The 16,144-nt window shown below is 43.4% G+C and overlaps 2 protein-coding genes across 4 annotated transcripts in view; both read left to right on the forward strand.

Moving 5' to 3' along the window:
- Window positions 1-8,844, forward strand: part of LOC310941217 (MYCBP-associated protein-like) — a 34,442-nt gene extending 25,598 nt beyond the window's left edge. Inside the window, exons 14-19 of one of the 3 annotated variants that reach the window (XM_083906345.1) lie at window positions 239-337; window positions 460-599; window positions 699-826; window positions 1,049-1,194; window positions 1,879-2,052; window positions 2,812-2,955. In XM_083906345.1, coding sequence (XP_083762471.1) covers window positions 239-337; window positions 460-599; window positions 699-826; window positions 1,049-1,194; window positions 1,879-2,052; window positions 2,812-2,949 — 825 coding nt within the window. In that variant the 3' untranslated portion in view covers window positions 2,950-2,955. Of the gene's footprint in view, window positions 1-238; window positions 338-459; window positions 600-698; window positions 827-1,048; window positions 1,195-1,878; window positions 2,053-2,811; window positions 2,956-8,677 lie in introns of those variants that run through there. The other 2 variants (XM_083906347.1, XM_083906346.1) reach the window with 2 other exon arrangements.
- epn3b (epsin 3b) lies at window positions 8,759-16,001 on the forward strand (the record flags this gene model as incomplete). The annotated part of the gene is made up of 11 exons (XM_083906348.1): window positions 8,759-8,873; window positions 9,137-9,295; window positions 9,400-9,483; window positions 10,228-10,528; window positions 11,453-11,571; window positions 12,661-12,747; window positions 14,397-14,520; window positions 14,627-14,800; window positions 14,903-14,986; window positions 15,326-15,619; window positions 15,703-16,001. Exons 1-11 carry the CDS (start codon window positions 8,805-8,807, stop codon window positions 15,999-16,001), a joined length of 1,794 nt encoding a protein of 597 aa, XP_083762474.1. The 5' UTR covers window positions 8,759-8,804.
- Window positions 16,002-16,144: the final 143 nt, after the last annotated feature.

Genomic DNA, 16,144 nt, shown 5'->3' on the forward strand with positions numbered 1-16,144 from the left:
AAAACAATTATAGAAATGAAAACAATTTAAAATCAAGCAGAAATTAACCAAACATTGGAATGTATTTAAAATCATTATTTTAAAATTATTAAACAGGAAAGTTGTAATTGGCAATATCAGAAAGCTGCAGTAAACAACTAGAATACATACTCCACCTACTGGTGGAGGTCACTAATGTTTACAACCCTGATTTAAACAAGCTGACAGTTTGTGCCCTTTTTTCTTTTTTTCTTTTTAGTTGCAATACCGTTATCAGCCAGTGGAGGACCTGAAGAGACTGTGGCAAAAAGTTAACCCAGAGCTCACCTGGGACCTTTCTGTTGATTCTCTCCAGCAGGTAGAAAGGCAAATAATGTGGTCTATAATAACACATGGTTACCGGTTGAGTCCAGAGTGAAGTATTTTTTTTTTTATTCCATTTCACACAAAGATGGTAACACATTCCCATATTCCCCGAAGGTTGTGCTGTCTCTGCCTGAAGAGTCACCTCAGGACTCCCTCACCAGAGAAAAGGGCTTGGCCCAGCTCAACTCTCTGCCCCTCGAGCTTTCCGAACCCTCAGAGCTGAAATGCAGCCATTTATCGGCGGCAGTTATCGGGTGAGGCATAAACAAGCACGGGTCACATTCATGTAGCAGTGTGTGCAGTGATGCTCGAACCCTTGTTGTTGTTGTGGTGGTGTTTGGTGCCCCCTGCAGGCAGCAGCTGTGGGTGGGACTCCTGGACAGGATGGCAGATGAAGCTGTGTGGCTCAGGAACCTGCTGGGCCTCCCTGAAAGAGAAACGGGGACAGATAAAAAGGATGAATCCTTGATCTCTGATGCCGGTGAGATGCACACACTTTTACTCAGACTTACACTACCGTTCAAAAGTTTGGGGTCACTTAGAAATGTCCTTATTTCTGAAGGAAAAGCACTTTTTTGAAAACACTTTTGCTGGTTCTTTGACGAATGGAAAACTTATACGCGTATACGTGACCCTACACTTTTGAACGTTAGTGCAGATTGAGGTCGAGCATGTAAATCCTGATGTTACTGAGTCACAACAGATTTGCCCGGAGACGCAAGCAAAGGCGAGAAGCATGAGGAAAAGGGAGGAGCAGCCGCCAAAACAGCGAGGAGTGTGTCGAGATCCAAAATGAAAGCTGATGACAAAGAAGAGGCCAAGTCACCAACAGCTGAAAAATCAGTGGAGGTTAGAGATGAGTTAAATGTTTGGCCACTGAGTGGCAGCACAAGCATTTTTAATTCAGTATGAATGTAGAATTCAAGTTTATTTCTCCCGCTAAGGGGGTTTTAATTCATTATTTGATTCTATAAACACAGCCTCACCACCTCAAGTTTTTATTTAGGTACTTCCGGGTTGAGAATTTGCATATTAGCTATTGGTTCAAAAGTGTTATTCAGACGTAGCTGATGCGACGTTGTCGTCTGCCACATAACCAATGTTGTAGGTGTAAATTTGGCACTCGAACATGGTCCGTGTAATCATTTTGAGCCATTAAGAGTAAGTGTGTTAGTGTATATTTTTCCTGAGTGATTTTCTCCTCCGTGTTCGGCGTGAATCATAGGTCAGGTACAGACTATTACTCACAGAGTACCATGGTAACAGAACATGGTGTGAAAATGTGCACCTGCTCTCCAAATGTCCAAATGTGTGCCCTGGCCAGGGTGTGAATTTAAAGGACCTGGACTCATCTAAGCCATCTGTGCGACACACACACCTATATGTTGACTCAAACAGTGCAGAACATGAAATACTATCATACCCATCAAGTGTGCAGGAGGCAGTCATTCCACAAGCACTCACTCACCCACCCACCATCATTTGATCCGTCGTCAACATGTTCTCGATGGCTCTGTCTTCTTGTGCACAAAGGAGGGCAAAAAGAAGGGCAAAAGACGAGACGAAGCGGGGAGGCTCGCCAAGGACAAGCAAAGGAAAGAGTCGGTGTCGCCGAGCGATCCGGAGAGAGTCGATCGGCGACTTCCCGATGACCAAAATGTGGAGCCAAATAAGAAGGACATCTACGCAAGGCTCCTGCACAAAAAGGTGAGTCCTTTAATTATCTTTCCACTGTTGGAGGTGGATGCTGATTGGCAGCTATTTGGACACTGTTCCTCAGCTGATGAGAGGAGTAAAACATATATAACTGTGTTAATAAACTACATACTAATGAGTATTCATGCGTTAGAAATGAGGAATTCAATATTTGTTCATGCTTATAAAGTGTTACCTTTCAAAGTAAAAGTGCTTGTTTTGATACGGAATTACTTCACTAGAAAAACAAAATAAGTCGGTGACGTCAATAATAACACGGACAACTGCAGTTAAAGGTGCATTATGTAATAAATCTAAAGCAACTGGCCATAAAATCCTCCTAATATGTCACAGAGACTCAGGAATAATGTTCATATAACAAACTGAACTCACCAACAACAACAGTACAGCCAAAATATTTGCATTAAAAAATATATTTTGCAGACTGCAAATCATATTTATGTTTTGAAATCATGTTTTGGCATGTGGCGCCACCTACCGCCGTCTACCAATCATTGCAGTCAGTAGAGTCTCAGCTGCCGAGCAACCACGGGTTGCCAGTTACGTCTGAACTACAATGGCGGAGAAAACAAATTGAATGTGTGTATTAACCATTTTTGGCCAAATTATTGCATATGGCGCCTTTAAAACATCAAGCTCTTAATTTAATGTATTGTAGAATGTTGCTCTGTAAGATGTCATATAAAAGCACCGGTTATAGATTTCCAGTGTGTGGCCTATATCCTATCCTTACATGAATCCGTCTTACAGGTGTATGCTTTGATGGAAGACCTGGTGGACACGCTGTGTGACCTGATGAATGAGCTAGATGAGGAGGACCCTCGAGGAGAACACGCAGAAGCTCGACTGAATATTATCAACCAACTCCAACCAAATTTATTTCATTAAAACTATGATCCCTGACCCCTGTGTCTCTGCCTCTCTTTTGTTGTCACGTCTTATTACTCTGACGCAGTGAGGTTATGTTTCTGCACGTGATTGTCTGCCAGTGTTACCCAAGTCTGACCGCAGTCCTGATTTCTCGGACAGGACTTATTATACTTGATTGCCCGAGCACCGATGACTTGGACTCAAGCTTCACATGATGTACCATTAGAGATGGTTGCTGGAAATGGGCCTCTATACACCTATGTACATATTCCATTAAAAACCAGACGTTTGCAGCTAGAATAGTCGTTTACCACATTAACAATGTATAGAGTGTATTTCTGATTCATCCATCCATCATCTACCGCTTTATCCTCCACCGGAGGGTAACGGGGGGTGCTGTGCCTATCTCAGCTGACTGACATTGGGCGATAGTCCTGGGTACACCCTGGACAGTTCGCCAGTCTATCACAGGGCCATATATAAAGACAAACCATTAAACTCACACTCTCACACATACGGTCAATTTAGAGTGACCAATTCACCTAATCCCCATATTGCATGTTTTTGAACTGTGGGAGGAAGCCGGAGAACCCGGAAAAAACCCACGGACACACGGGGAGAACATGCAAACTCCTTGTAGAAAGGCCCTTGTTCCGAAGTTGTTCCAAATGGGGCTCGAACCCAGGAACCCGGGTCGAGTGCTAACCACAACACCAACCGTGGACATTTCTGATTCATTTAAAGGTGCCATACGTAAGAATGTGGCCAAAAACGGTTACTACATTCAAATTCAAAATACCGAGGTCTTTTAGGTTTCGTTTTCGTTTTATGTCAAAACATGATTTAAAAACATAAACATGATTTGCAGTCTGCAAAATATTTTTTTTAATGCAAATATTTTGTCTGTACTGTTGTTGGTGGTGAGTTCAGTTTGTTATATGAACATTATTCCTGAGGCTCTGTGACATATTAGGAGGATTTTATGTTCAGTTGCTTTAGATTTATTACATAATGCACCTTTAATGTTATATTCATTGAAAAAAAGTGCTTTTCCTTCAAAAATAAGGACATTTCTAAGTGACCCCAAACTTTTGAACGCTTTAAAGAAATTTATATTTTACGGTATATATTATTATTGGAGCACTGGGACCATTTCTGGTCTAATCTTGAGGACTCTGGTTTCAGATTTGACTCACTGGAGGCTCGACTGTGTGACACAGTGGTGATGTGGGCATCACATCATCACACACACACACACACACACACACACACACACACACCGGCGGATGATAGTAGCTGAAAAGAGAACCGCTGACTCTGCAGTTGACGCGCGCCCCCCACCCATGCGTCCCCCGTGCGCCCACCCCCCGCCTCGATGCTTTCACGCTGCCCGTGAGCGTTGCTTGCGCGCGCCTGGCCTGCCTGGTTCCTGCCGGTGTTGTGTGACTGCGCGCGTGGAAGTGGGCTGTTCAGTGAGAGAGAGGAGAGAGAGAGAGCCGTGTGCTGTGGCTTCATCCTCCTTGTCCTATGCGGATTTCATCACTGACTGGACCGCATCATCCAGGGTACAGGCCGGGGGGGGGGGGGATTTGGGCGCTGACGGACGGAAGGGTTTCTGAGACGCATTTTACTGCTCAGCTGGAGCGGCAGATTGGAGAATATAGCGGCTGCCCTATTTAGCAGAACCCAGCGGAGGAGATATTATCGACGGCGAGGATTTGGAGAGGAGGAGGAGGAGGAGGGAGAGAGATGGTGGGACAGGTAAGGGAGCTGCATGTTGTTGAAATGAGTCCGCATGTGTGTGACCAAAGACGTGTGTAACACAACTCCAGTTGTAGTTGTGGCCTCTGCTACACATGGCATCATACGCCGCAGCAGGAGGGGGCGTGGGTTGGGTATGCGTGGAGGTTGGGTTATTATGCATTATGCAGATCAGCCCACCCTCCACCACACACAACGCCCCCCCCCCCCCGTCCATCGCTACCTGTAAAATGTCAGCGCACACCTGCGCACAAACAAACAACCGTGGACGACGCTGTGACGCGCGCGCGTTTGGGGAGTTTTGACGCATCGGACTAAAGGTTTATGAAAAGAGACGTGAATTCACAAGAGGGCAGCGTGTGAATGGCCATTTCAGGTGTTCACCATGACATTCTTCCTGTCCACAACACAAATTACCCTTGTTTTTCCCCCATTCACCATAATGTACTTGCAAATATGAGACGTTGGCTGCTTTGATAAAGAAAACCCAAGGATTCTGTCGTAAAATTATTGGTATTTAAGCAGTGGTGTAGTGTTTACGTTGTATCTTTTGTTTTCTTAGTGTAATGATGTGTTGGTTCCGCGTCCCCTTGTTGTGGTGGGGGACCAGGTAAAGGGACGGACCGGAGAAGAGAGCCCGGCTCCGCGTGAGATCATTGTTTTCCGTTACCTGTGAATAGAGAAAAATAAATTCTCGCTGTCATTTGGAAACGGTGTCTCTTCATTTGAAGAATTAACTTCCTCTTTGTTACCCGCAAAACCCACGGCCCTGGCGCTAACTGTCTAGAAGTCGGGTTTACAGGTGTTCAGCCTGGGTTGCCAGACCAACAGCACAATAAACTACGAAAAGAGTATGCGCATGATGATTTGTATTATATTTAGTGTTATTTGCAAAAACAAATTACATGAGTATAAGTTCTGTCAAAAAACAGAGTTGATAGAGTACCGTTCAAAAGTTTGGGGTCACCTATACAATTTGTTTGTGTTTTCCATTAAAACTCGCACTTTTATTCATCAAAAGAGTTGCAAAATGAATAGAAAATATAGTCAAGACATTGACAAGATTAGAAATAATGATTTTTATTCAAAATGTTCATTTTGCTTTCGTCAAAGAACCAGCAAAACTGTTTTCAACTGTGCTAACATCATTGCACAAGGGTTTTCAAGGGTTTTCTTATCATCCAATAGCCTTCTAACGCGATTAGCAAACAAAATGTACCATTAGAACACTGGAGAGATGGTTGCTGGAAATGGGCCTCTATACACCTATGTACATATTCCATTAAAAACCAGACGTTTGCAGCTAGTATAGTCGTTTACCACATAAACAATGTGCAGAGTGTATTTCTGATTCATTTAATGTTATATTCATTGAAAAAAAAAAGAGCTTTTCCTTAAAAAATAAGGACATTTCTATGTGACCCCAAACTTTTGAATGGTAGTGTATGTATGAATGTCCATTTTTTATGTGGCTATACTGAAATCCTAGACCCCCCCCCCCCTCCTCAGAAGAAAGTAGGCCAGACACAAGTGGAACTCAGGAGTCTCATGAAGCTTCATTGTGTTTTATCATATCTAGGCCAACACACACACACACAGGCAACCCATTTTTTACTTCCAAACTCATATTTCAGAGAGGTCTCGGGGGGAAATTGATCGTTAGGGTTCCCTGTGACATTGTTTTCCCCTTCTTCTTGTGACTTCACTGAATTAACCCACTAACAGCTCGACCCGGTTGATATGCAGAATGGGGTCAGGTTAAATGGAGATGGTGAATTGTGGTTGAGTGGCTCTGTGGCCTGTCCAGGATGTATCTCACCTCTGTCCTCACCAATGTGAGCTGGGGTTGTCTCCACGAGGTCCTCAGCGAATCAGTGGTATTACATAATAATTGTTACGCCGTTCCGAGACTCTGATTTATGATCACAGAGCTTGTGCCCAGCAGGTGCTGTGTGACCATGACCTACATCACTGCCTTTCACTTTGAAAACAACAACATTATGAATGAGTTATTTCTGCTACAAACACGAGTATAATAACTATATTTAGCAATTCTGCTAAATTATTCTGGCTGGGTAGTATGTTGCAAGGTTAGTGTGTTTTTTTGTTCCTTTAATGTGACTGCTCGCTGCTGTGCTGCCCCCCACAATAGTCCATAAAGGATGCCGCGATGAAGGAAGTCACAGGATGACCCGTCCTGCTGAAAACGCAAGCGTCAGCAGAAGCACAGAGGACCTGAGATGCTCACAGCAGGGACACAGACAGGAAGAGACGTGTGTGTGTGTGTGTGTGTGTGTGTGTGTGTGTGTGTGTGTGTGTGTGTGTGTGTGTGTGTGTGTGTGTGTGTGTGTGTGTGTGTGTGTGTGTGTGTGTGTGTGTGTGTGTGTGTGTGTGTGTGTGTGTGTGTGTGTGTGTGAGTCAGACACACAGAGAGAGAGAGAGAGAGAGAGGATGATAATGAAGGGCATGAAGAAGAAAGTGAAGCTCAGCAGCTTGAACCAATATCACCTTTCTGCTCAATCATCGGCAGCTTAGACAAAGGCACGCGCACACACACACACACACATGCACACACACAGGTTACTTAAGCCAGGTGCTGTCTATTACATGAGTCATATCACCTGTGTGTGTACCTGGCGTTCCTTATGTTGTGGGGACCCTTAATCCATTCACACAGTCACATTATGGAGACAAAAATCAAGTCCCCAGAGCGTAAATGACCACATTGTGAAGCGAGGTGACGTGTTTTAAAGATAGGATGAGGTTAGGGTTCGGATTAGGCCGAGAGTAATTATGGTTAAAGTTTAAGTTGGTCTCCAGGAAATGAATGAAAATCAATGCAATGTCCTCTGAGGTCATGGAAAGCAGTGTTTGTGTGTTTGTAGCACTATTGTCAGGACCAGTGTAGTTCTCAAGACGATGAAAACATGCGGCAGAAATGGTTAAGTTAAAAGGGATTAAAGGTTTGAATTAGAGCTGCAACTCACGTCTGTTTTCATAATCAGATTCATCTGTAGATTATTTTCACGTTAAATCGAGTAATCGTTCGGTCCATAAAATGTTAGAAAACGTTAAAAGCAAAACTTTCTTCTCGTAGATTTGCTACTTTTAATCTCATACATCTGGGTCTTTTATCTCGTAGATTTGCTGCTTTCAATCTCAATAAATCTGCAACTTTATTCTTGTAGATTTGTGACTTTTAATCTCATAAATCTGTGACTTTATTCTTGTAGATTTGTGACTTTATTTTGTCGTAGATTTGCGACTTTTAATCTCATGAATCTGTGATTTAATTTTTTCGTAAATTTGCTACTTTTAATCTCATAAATCTGCAACTTTTTTCTCGTAGATTTGCAACTTTTAATCTCATAAATCTGCGACTTTATTCTTGTAGATTCGCGACTTTTAATCTCATAAATCTGCAACTTTTTTCTCATAGATTTGCTACTTTTAATCTCATAAATCTGTGACTTTATTTTGTCATAAATTCGCTGCTTTTAATCTCATAAATCTGCGACTTTCTCTCCTAGTGGAACAAAGAAACAAAGAAAATATTCACATTTAAGAAGCTGAAACAATCAGAAATGTTGTTTTAATCATTAAAAAAAAAGCTTCAAACCGATGAATCGATGATCAAAACAGTTGACGATTCATTTAGTAATCGATTAATAATCGAGTAATTCTTTCAGCTCTCGTTTGAAATGTGGTTCGGTTCAGGTTCCCGAGGCCAAAGTCCCATTTTTCCCATTCAAAGCATGAGCTGTTAGTCCTTTCAGTCACAGTTTGACCTGCGCTGCACGTATATAATCCTCCATCTGTCAAAGCAGGAGACAGAGACAACCATAACATTTATTTGAGCCCTATAGTATTACTGAATGAATAGCAATTTTCGTCTGAGGAGCAGCAAGAGGAGGAGCCTATGGTGTGAAACATTTACATTAGAGTTAATTCAAACTCACTGTCTGCCTTCATCTCTTTTGTACAGGGGCATCCTGTAAGTCCTGACAGAGAAGAGGAGTCGTCTTTGCCATAGCAAACGTCCACGTCCCTCCCGCCACCACCTGTTTTACATATCACTCTCGATCTCTCCGTATCCTCCATCATCGATCACCATGACAACCTCAGCCCTGCGCCGGCAGGTGAAGAATATTGTGCACAACTACTCCGAAGCGGAGATAAAGGTATTACAAAAGGTGTCATAACACACAGTTACACAAATGGCCCCTTTCAGACCTCTCAGATATGGATAGCATGAATGTTCACATGTGGATTTCTGCCTTTTCGCAAGCACAGAATGTGTTTTAGCGGAGTACACCGATGTGTCCGTGCTTCTCATGAACCAATTTTTTCCTTTTTCCCCATTTCTGAGTGACCCCAAACCTTTTGAACGGTAGTATAGATGTGAGAGCATAATAGACGCTGTGATTTCCGTGCGCATGTGCAGGTTCGTGAGGCCACCTCCAACGACCCATGGGGCCCGTCGTCATCTCTCATGTCCGAGATTGCAGACCTGACTTTCAACGTGGTGGCGTTTGCCGAGGTCATGGGCATGGTCTGGAAACGTCTCAACGACAGCGGCAAGAACTGGAGACACGTTTACAAGGTGACTTAGAACTTTTTTTTATAATATTGTTCATTACAAAAGCACTGCTTGGTGGAGTCAGTTGCAGTTGTGTAGTGTTGAGTTTAACCAGTATTTTCCTCCAGGCCCTGACTCTGTTGGATTACCTGTTGAAGACGGGATCAGAGAGAGTGGCCCAGCAGTGCCGTGAGAACGCATTCACTATTCAGGTACTGGACTCTAACTACTCAGGGGAGCATTAGCAGTGGTGGCTCTTCAGGTATGGAGCTGGTTACGGTTTATTTTTCATCCATGGTTCTCAAACTGTGCTACGCAAGCTCTCCATCTCAGTGTTTCACCTTTGTGTTTCATATTGTTTGAGATCTGGGGATGTTCACCTATCTCATAAATCTGCGACATTATTCTTGTAGATTTGCGACTTTTTTCTCATAGATTTATTCTTGTAGATTTGCTACTTTTTATCTCATAAATCTGTGACTATTTTGTCGTAGATTTGTTATTTTTAATCCCATAAATCAAATCTGCAATTTTTTCTCGTAGATTTGCTACTTTTAATCTCATAAATCTGCGACTTTTTCTCGTAGATTTGCTACTTTTAATCTCACAAATCTGCGACTTTATTTTATCGAAGATTTGCTACTTTGAATCTCATAAATCTGCAACTTTTTTCTCGTATATTTGCTATTTTTATTCTCATAAATCAGCAACTTTATTTTATCATAGATTTGCTACTTTTAACCTCATAAATCTGAGACTTTTTAAAAAAAATATTACCCCCCACCCCGGATCCAGAATTGAATTTTTTTTACTTGACCCTTATACGGCGTCGTAAATACAGTAAATCTTGCATAGAGGAAAAAAAAAAGATTTGCCCTATGAACTTCTAAACAACAGTGAACATCGTTAACATTTATGGAGATGAAATTAAAGTTTGTCTATGTCATTCATCTCAGACGCTGCGTGACTTCCAGTACATGGACCGTGATGGCAGGGACCAGGGGGCCAACGTGAGGGAAAAAGCCCGCCAGCTCGTGTGTCTCCTGCGGGACGAGGAGCGGCTCCGCCAGGAGAGGAGTCAAGCCCTGAAGACCAAGGAGCGAATGGCCGGAGGAGGCAGCGGTGGAGGAAGCGGAGGCGTGTACGGAGGCATACCTCCGTCTTACCACCCGGGCAGGCGGACGAGCCAGCCCAGCATGGCTGTGCTGTACGGAGAGGAGCTGAGCCGCTCCAGAGGCTCCCCCTCCTCCTTTAACTGTGAGTGTATAAAAGTGACATCTAATGTTGAGACTGTAGATTGTAACAAATGGAGGATTTCTCTGTTCACCCCAGATTAGAAGCTTCCAGATTGGGCCCTTGGCTTTTAAAGGTGGAACTAATTTTGGACAGCTCAATTTATAATAGAATAGACAAATACACACTTTTATTTAGGCCAGGGGTTCTCAAAGGTTTGATACCTGAGGGCCAATTTAGGAACCCAATATTTGACTGAGGGCCACCAAAGGAAAAAAAAACAGAAAAAAAACAGAAAGAAATCCCATTTGTAAACTTTTTAATGACCAGATTGCAGTTCTACAGTTAAGCGTTTTTAATATAAGCATTGATGTAATTTAAGCGTTAATATAATAACGCTTTATAATTTACTGGGTAATTACCCAGTATTTTGGCCATTGTTCCTACTTTCTAATTACAGGTTAATACCACGTAACACATTTCTGTTACCATATATTTACTGGGTAAAAAGCTAGTAATTGGGGGCTGTAGCTACCTGCTTATTACCCAATAATACACTAAAATTCACCATATAGAAACCAGGTAAATACCCAGTATTTTTGTTTACACTCTGTATCCAGTAATGTCCAATAAACATTTAACAATCTTAGTAGCTCCTGGATTAAAACTATCAACTGTAATTCATTGCGGGCCGCCAGAAATGTTTCTGCGGGCCGCCATTGGCCCCCGGGCCGCAACTTGAGAACCAATGATTAAGGCTAATCATCACATCTTTGGTGAAATGTGATTTGTGCTGAAGCCCAGCATGGATGGATTGTCAATAAAATGTTCACAATGTGTTCCACATCAATCTGACTATTTCTCAACACACACACACACACACACACACACACACACACACACACTCTGTCCAAATTCAAACTCCTTCACTTGCCGCCCCCTCTGCAGCCTCGTCGTCGTCTCCCCGCGCCGCCTCAGACCTGGAGCAGGCTCGACCTCAGACAAGCGGCGAGGAGGAGCTGCAGCTCCAGTTGGCCTTAGCCATGAGCAGGGAGGAGAGTCAGAAGGTACAACCGCACACACACATTGTAATCTGTTCCACACAAATATACCCACACACACACACACACTTCGTCTCATTTTATGAGCTGCACGTGTCTCAAGGCCCCATGACGATTCCAATAATCAAAAGTTTGTGCCAAACATTGTGACGAGTCGCCCACCTTCTGAGCTAGCCCTTCCTTCTCCTGTTACCATAGAGATAGATGAAGACACACAGCTACAGATTACTTTGAGCCTGAGCCAAAAGGAGCATGAGCAGCTACTCCTTCCAGCTCTCTGACAACATTTTCATCTTTTCAATTTGGCGTCTTTCTGTGTATGTGATGAAGCTTATAAACACGTGCAGTACCTGAGCAAAATACACTGCAATTATTTGATTGAGATAAAAATGTGTGCACAAAAATTGTCAAATCATGATGATTTGAATATATTTTGTCTGTGATTGAGATACGCAAAAATGCTCAGTCATACTAATTATAATCACAACGTTTATTTATTTTTATTTTTATTTTTTACACATATCGCAAGATGAGGCTCTGTTACAGGCTCTGGATGAGAGCGTCATAAATCTGGGACTTTTTTCTTGTAGATTTGGTATTTTTAATCTCAGAAATCTGAGACTTTCTTCTCGTAGATTTGCTACTTTTAATCTTATAAATCTTCAACTATATTTTGTCGTAGATTTGCTACCTTTAATCTCATAAATCTGCAACTTTAATTTGTCGTAGATTTGCTACTTTTAATCTCATAAATCTGCGACTTCTTTCTCGTAGATTTGCTACTTTTAATCTCATTAATCGGCGACTTTTTTCTCGTAGATTTGCTACTTTTAATCTCATAAATATAATCTAATGTAATTATGAAGCAATCACAACATTTATTCATTTTTTTAAACATATCATGTAGCTTTACTGTTTTTCCTCTCCTTTCCTGGACCACTACAGGTGTGTGCTGCACTTTCTGTCTGCGTTCGTTTTGAATCGACCTTACTAATTTTAATTTGCTTGATTGTTTTTTTATTAACGAAACAGCAATGTGTGTGTGTGTGCTTGTGCTTATTGCCATTGCGTTAATGTTGGTGCCGCCCCCTGCAGGAACAGCGCTGTCGCCAAGGAGACGAGTCTCAGTTACAGAAGGCCCTGGATGAGAGCCGGAGAGAGAGCCAGTCGGAGACGCATGAGGTGAGCATGTGCTGTGAGAGCCGTGTGTGTATTTGGGTTGGACGCATTTGTAGGCGGCTGTTGGCAGGCGTTCACAGAATGAAGTGGAGTTTACGGTGAGGACCTCTGTGTTAGGGAGGGAATAAAAACATCGATCAGCATAATGAGGCAGGGACTGAAAGGGAAGCAGGAGAGAGAGCGAAGGGAGGCGAAAGGTGCTGAATGATAATGAGTTTGTCTCGTCTAACCTTGAGCTCACCTTGACATTTCTCTCAAAGCACACTCCTTATCTTGTAGCGCACAAGCTCCCTCGTATCTTATGTAAAAGTCCACATCTGCTTACAACTGGTGATTTTATGTTGTTATCCTTATTATCTGGTGCTTCCAGGTGTTGCATAGATTAGAAGTAATACTGTAGTCTGTATCAGTGTCATTAAGCTCCTAAATACCTGATTAATATCATACATGACATGAATTAGACACTCCAGGATGAAATTCTCACTTCTTACGTGACCGTTGAAAAGTTAGAATCGGCTGTTGCTCTTGCACCATGTGTGCAGGTTATTTTAGTTCAAACGGTATAAAAAAAAGGAAGGAGAAAAAGAAGAAGCTCATCACAGACTGCACTGCAGTGAGGTGCTGCTCTGCGATCTCAGGCCCTGCTGAGTAATCGTCTGTAGACCCTAGAATCCAGATGCTGCCCGACAGATTTATGAAACAACGGCCAGTGTTTGCTGACTTACCTCAGGCACCTTTTCACTGCTTTATATATATCAACTCAGTGAGCTCATTGTTTCTTGGTCAACAAATAAAGATGCCATTGGCATCAATGGAAGCTACGCATCTTCAAAAGATCATGTGTTCCCTACTTTATCACGATTCCTTATCCCAGAAAATCATGGACAAAACTTCCTACAATATGTTTAAAGGAGACATATTATGCAAAATCAACTTTTTAAATCATTTTAATACTTATATTTGAGACTCTGAAGGCCCTATGAGTAGGCAAAGTGTTGTCCGCCTCAGTCTAAGTACAGGAGATAAAACACACAATGTTGACTTCCGCACTCATTGCTACGTCACAATGAGACATTCCTGGAATTGTTGTCTCGTGGAGCTCCGCTTTGTCCCTAAAAAAACGCGAGATTGCAGGCGAGGGCAATAGTATCTGGAAGAGGGGAAGTCTGTGAAGTGTTCTATTCTTGGCTGCACAGTGCAGCACAGAGTTCTACACAAACTTTCAGTCTCAGAGGATTTACGTGTCCAGTGGATACATTTTATATATGACGGCAATGTGCCGGCTGGGGTGGCTTTTCCAGATGCTAACTGCTGTTAGCTGCCGGAGCCTCAGTGACGTAGTTTCCTGTGTCTCATTTGCATTTAAAGAGACAGGCACCCGAAACAGAGCGTTCTGAACAGGGCTGTTTTGGCAGAGTGATTGAACTGCTGTGGTGCTTCATCCTTAAGGTATTTTGACCAAAGCATGTCACAGACATGTTCATTAGGACACCAGGGAACTAGGTTAACTTGGAGAAATAGGGTATAATATGTCTACTTTAAATTCACACGCTCACATTCAATTGATGAAGCTGTATTTTTCTGTGGCTCTTAATAAAAGTCCCATTACTTGGAGAATGTCAGATTCTAAGACGTTTTTCCTCCTTCTGTAGTCAGCCATGTTGGACCTCGTGGACATATTTGGCCTGTCATCTGAGCCCCCGCCTCCTCCCGGTGACCCTTGGAACTCCGCTCAACCCACCTGTGACATCACCTCTGACCCCTGGGACTCTGTAGGTGTGTTGGTCATCGCAGACTCACTAACATGTTCACTCAGTCTTCAGGCCACTTTTAGATGCCTTGTGTTTTAATGTATCACACTTCATTGTCTGCATCTTCGCAGCAGTTCACTCCAGCACTCCTGTAGTTGGTAGCCCGTGGACTGCTCTTCCTCCCTCTTCCTCTAGTGCGTCCAATCCCTGGGCCCCATGTGCCAACTCACACACAGACCCCTGGGAAGGAGCACCGATCTCCTCCAGTCCTGTAAATCATGCAAGCGACACTCCAGCAGAAGACGGTATTTTACACTGACCCACTTCATGCAAGCACTGATCTCTGATGTCTATGATTATTTGTTTGTCTGGATTATTTGTTTTTTTGTTGTTGTTGTTCTGTGCAGGTGTTGATGGGACTGATCCGTTTGCACATGCGGAGGAAAAACCTAAACAGGAAGTGCCCTCTCCGCAACCTGCAAGTCCCACAGGTATTTTTCTGCCAGACAGCAGAGAACCTGTTAACGGGGATCTTTAACAGGATATTTGTGACTGATCTAATAAAAAGCACCCATGGAGATGCCCAACTTATTTTGGAGATGAAGAGTTGACATTATTATTCATTATCATCATCATTTCTAGAAATAAACAATATAGACTCCCATTCAAAAGTTTAAGGTCACTGAGAAATGCCCTTGTTTTTGAAGGAAACACATTTTTTTTCAATGAACATTAAATGAATCAGAAATACACTCTATACATTGCTCATGTGGTAAACGACTATTCTAGCTGCAAACGTCTGCATTTTCATGTTTCTCTTCCTGATGCAGATGCTGAAGTGTTTGGAATGAAACCAGACTCGGTTCCGTTTTCTGGAGCAGATTCTAACCCCGATGTGTTTGCGGCCGAGCCTCCTGGGAAACCGCAGGTAAATGGACGGGAGTCTGCCAGCCCAGAGATGTTTGACCTGTCCCGGCTCGCCCCTCCGCTCAGTGCACCACCGACGCGCGTGTGTCGGACCCCAGAGACCTTTCTGGGACCTACAGGGGCCTCGCTGGTCAACTTAGACGCTCTGATAACCTCCAACCCTCCAGGCAAAATGCACAATAATCCCTTCCTCTCAGGTAATAATGTACTAATTACAGAAATATGCTCTAATACTAAATTTGTCCACCTCACAAATCCTCCAATTTGTTTTGTTTTCCAGGTCTGAGTGCCCCGTCTCCCACTAACCCCTTCCTCTGCGACCAGCCTCGCCTCACCCTTAATCAAATGCGACCGTGCTCCACCTCCCCACTGCCCCCTCACATGCTTTCCTACAGCCCGTCCCTGCCTCTGCCTCTTCACCACCAGCCCCCCATCATCCCCTCGTCTCTCACACAGCCTCCTGCAGGACTCCTGGACCTCCCCTCTAACCTCCCCCAACCACTGCTTCCTCTGTCTCCGCGACCGGCAGCGCGCACTCAATCACAGACACAGACTCACAGCCACAACCCCTTCCTCTGAGGCTCCATCTGCACCCTTCAGCCTCTGGTCCGCAGAGGTTAGGACAAACGGCGTGGACTCATTTCGGGTCGGTTTGTGCCGACGACAGTGAGACTAGTTTCGAGTATGATGCCATTATGCACACGCGAAGCAGATATAAACTC

Source organism: Microchirus variegatus (assembly GCF_963457635.1).
Source record: "Microchirus variegatus genome assembly, chromosome: 19".
Lineage (NCBI taxonomy): Eukaryota > Metazoa > Chordata > Actinopteri > Pleuronectiformes > Soleidae > Microchirus > Microchirus variegatus.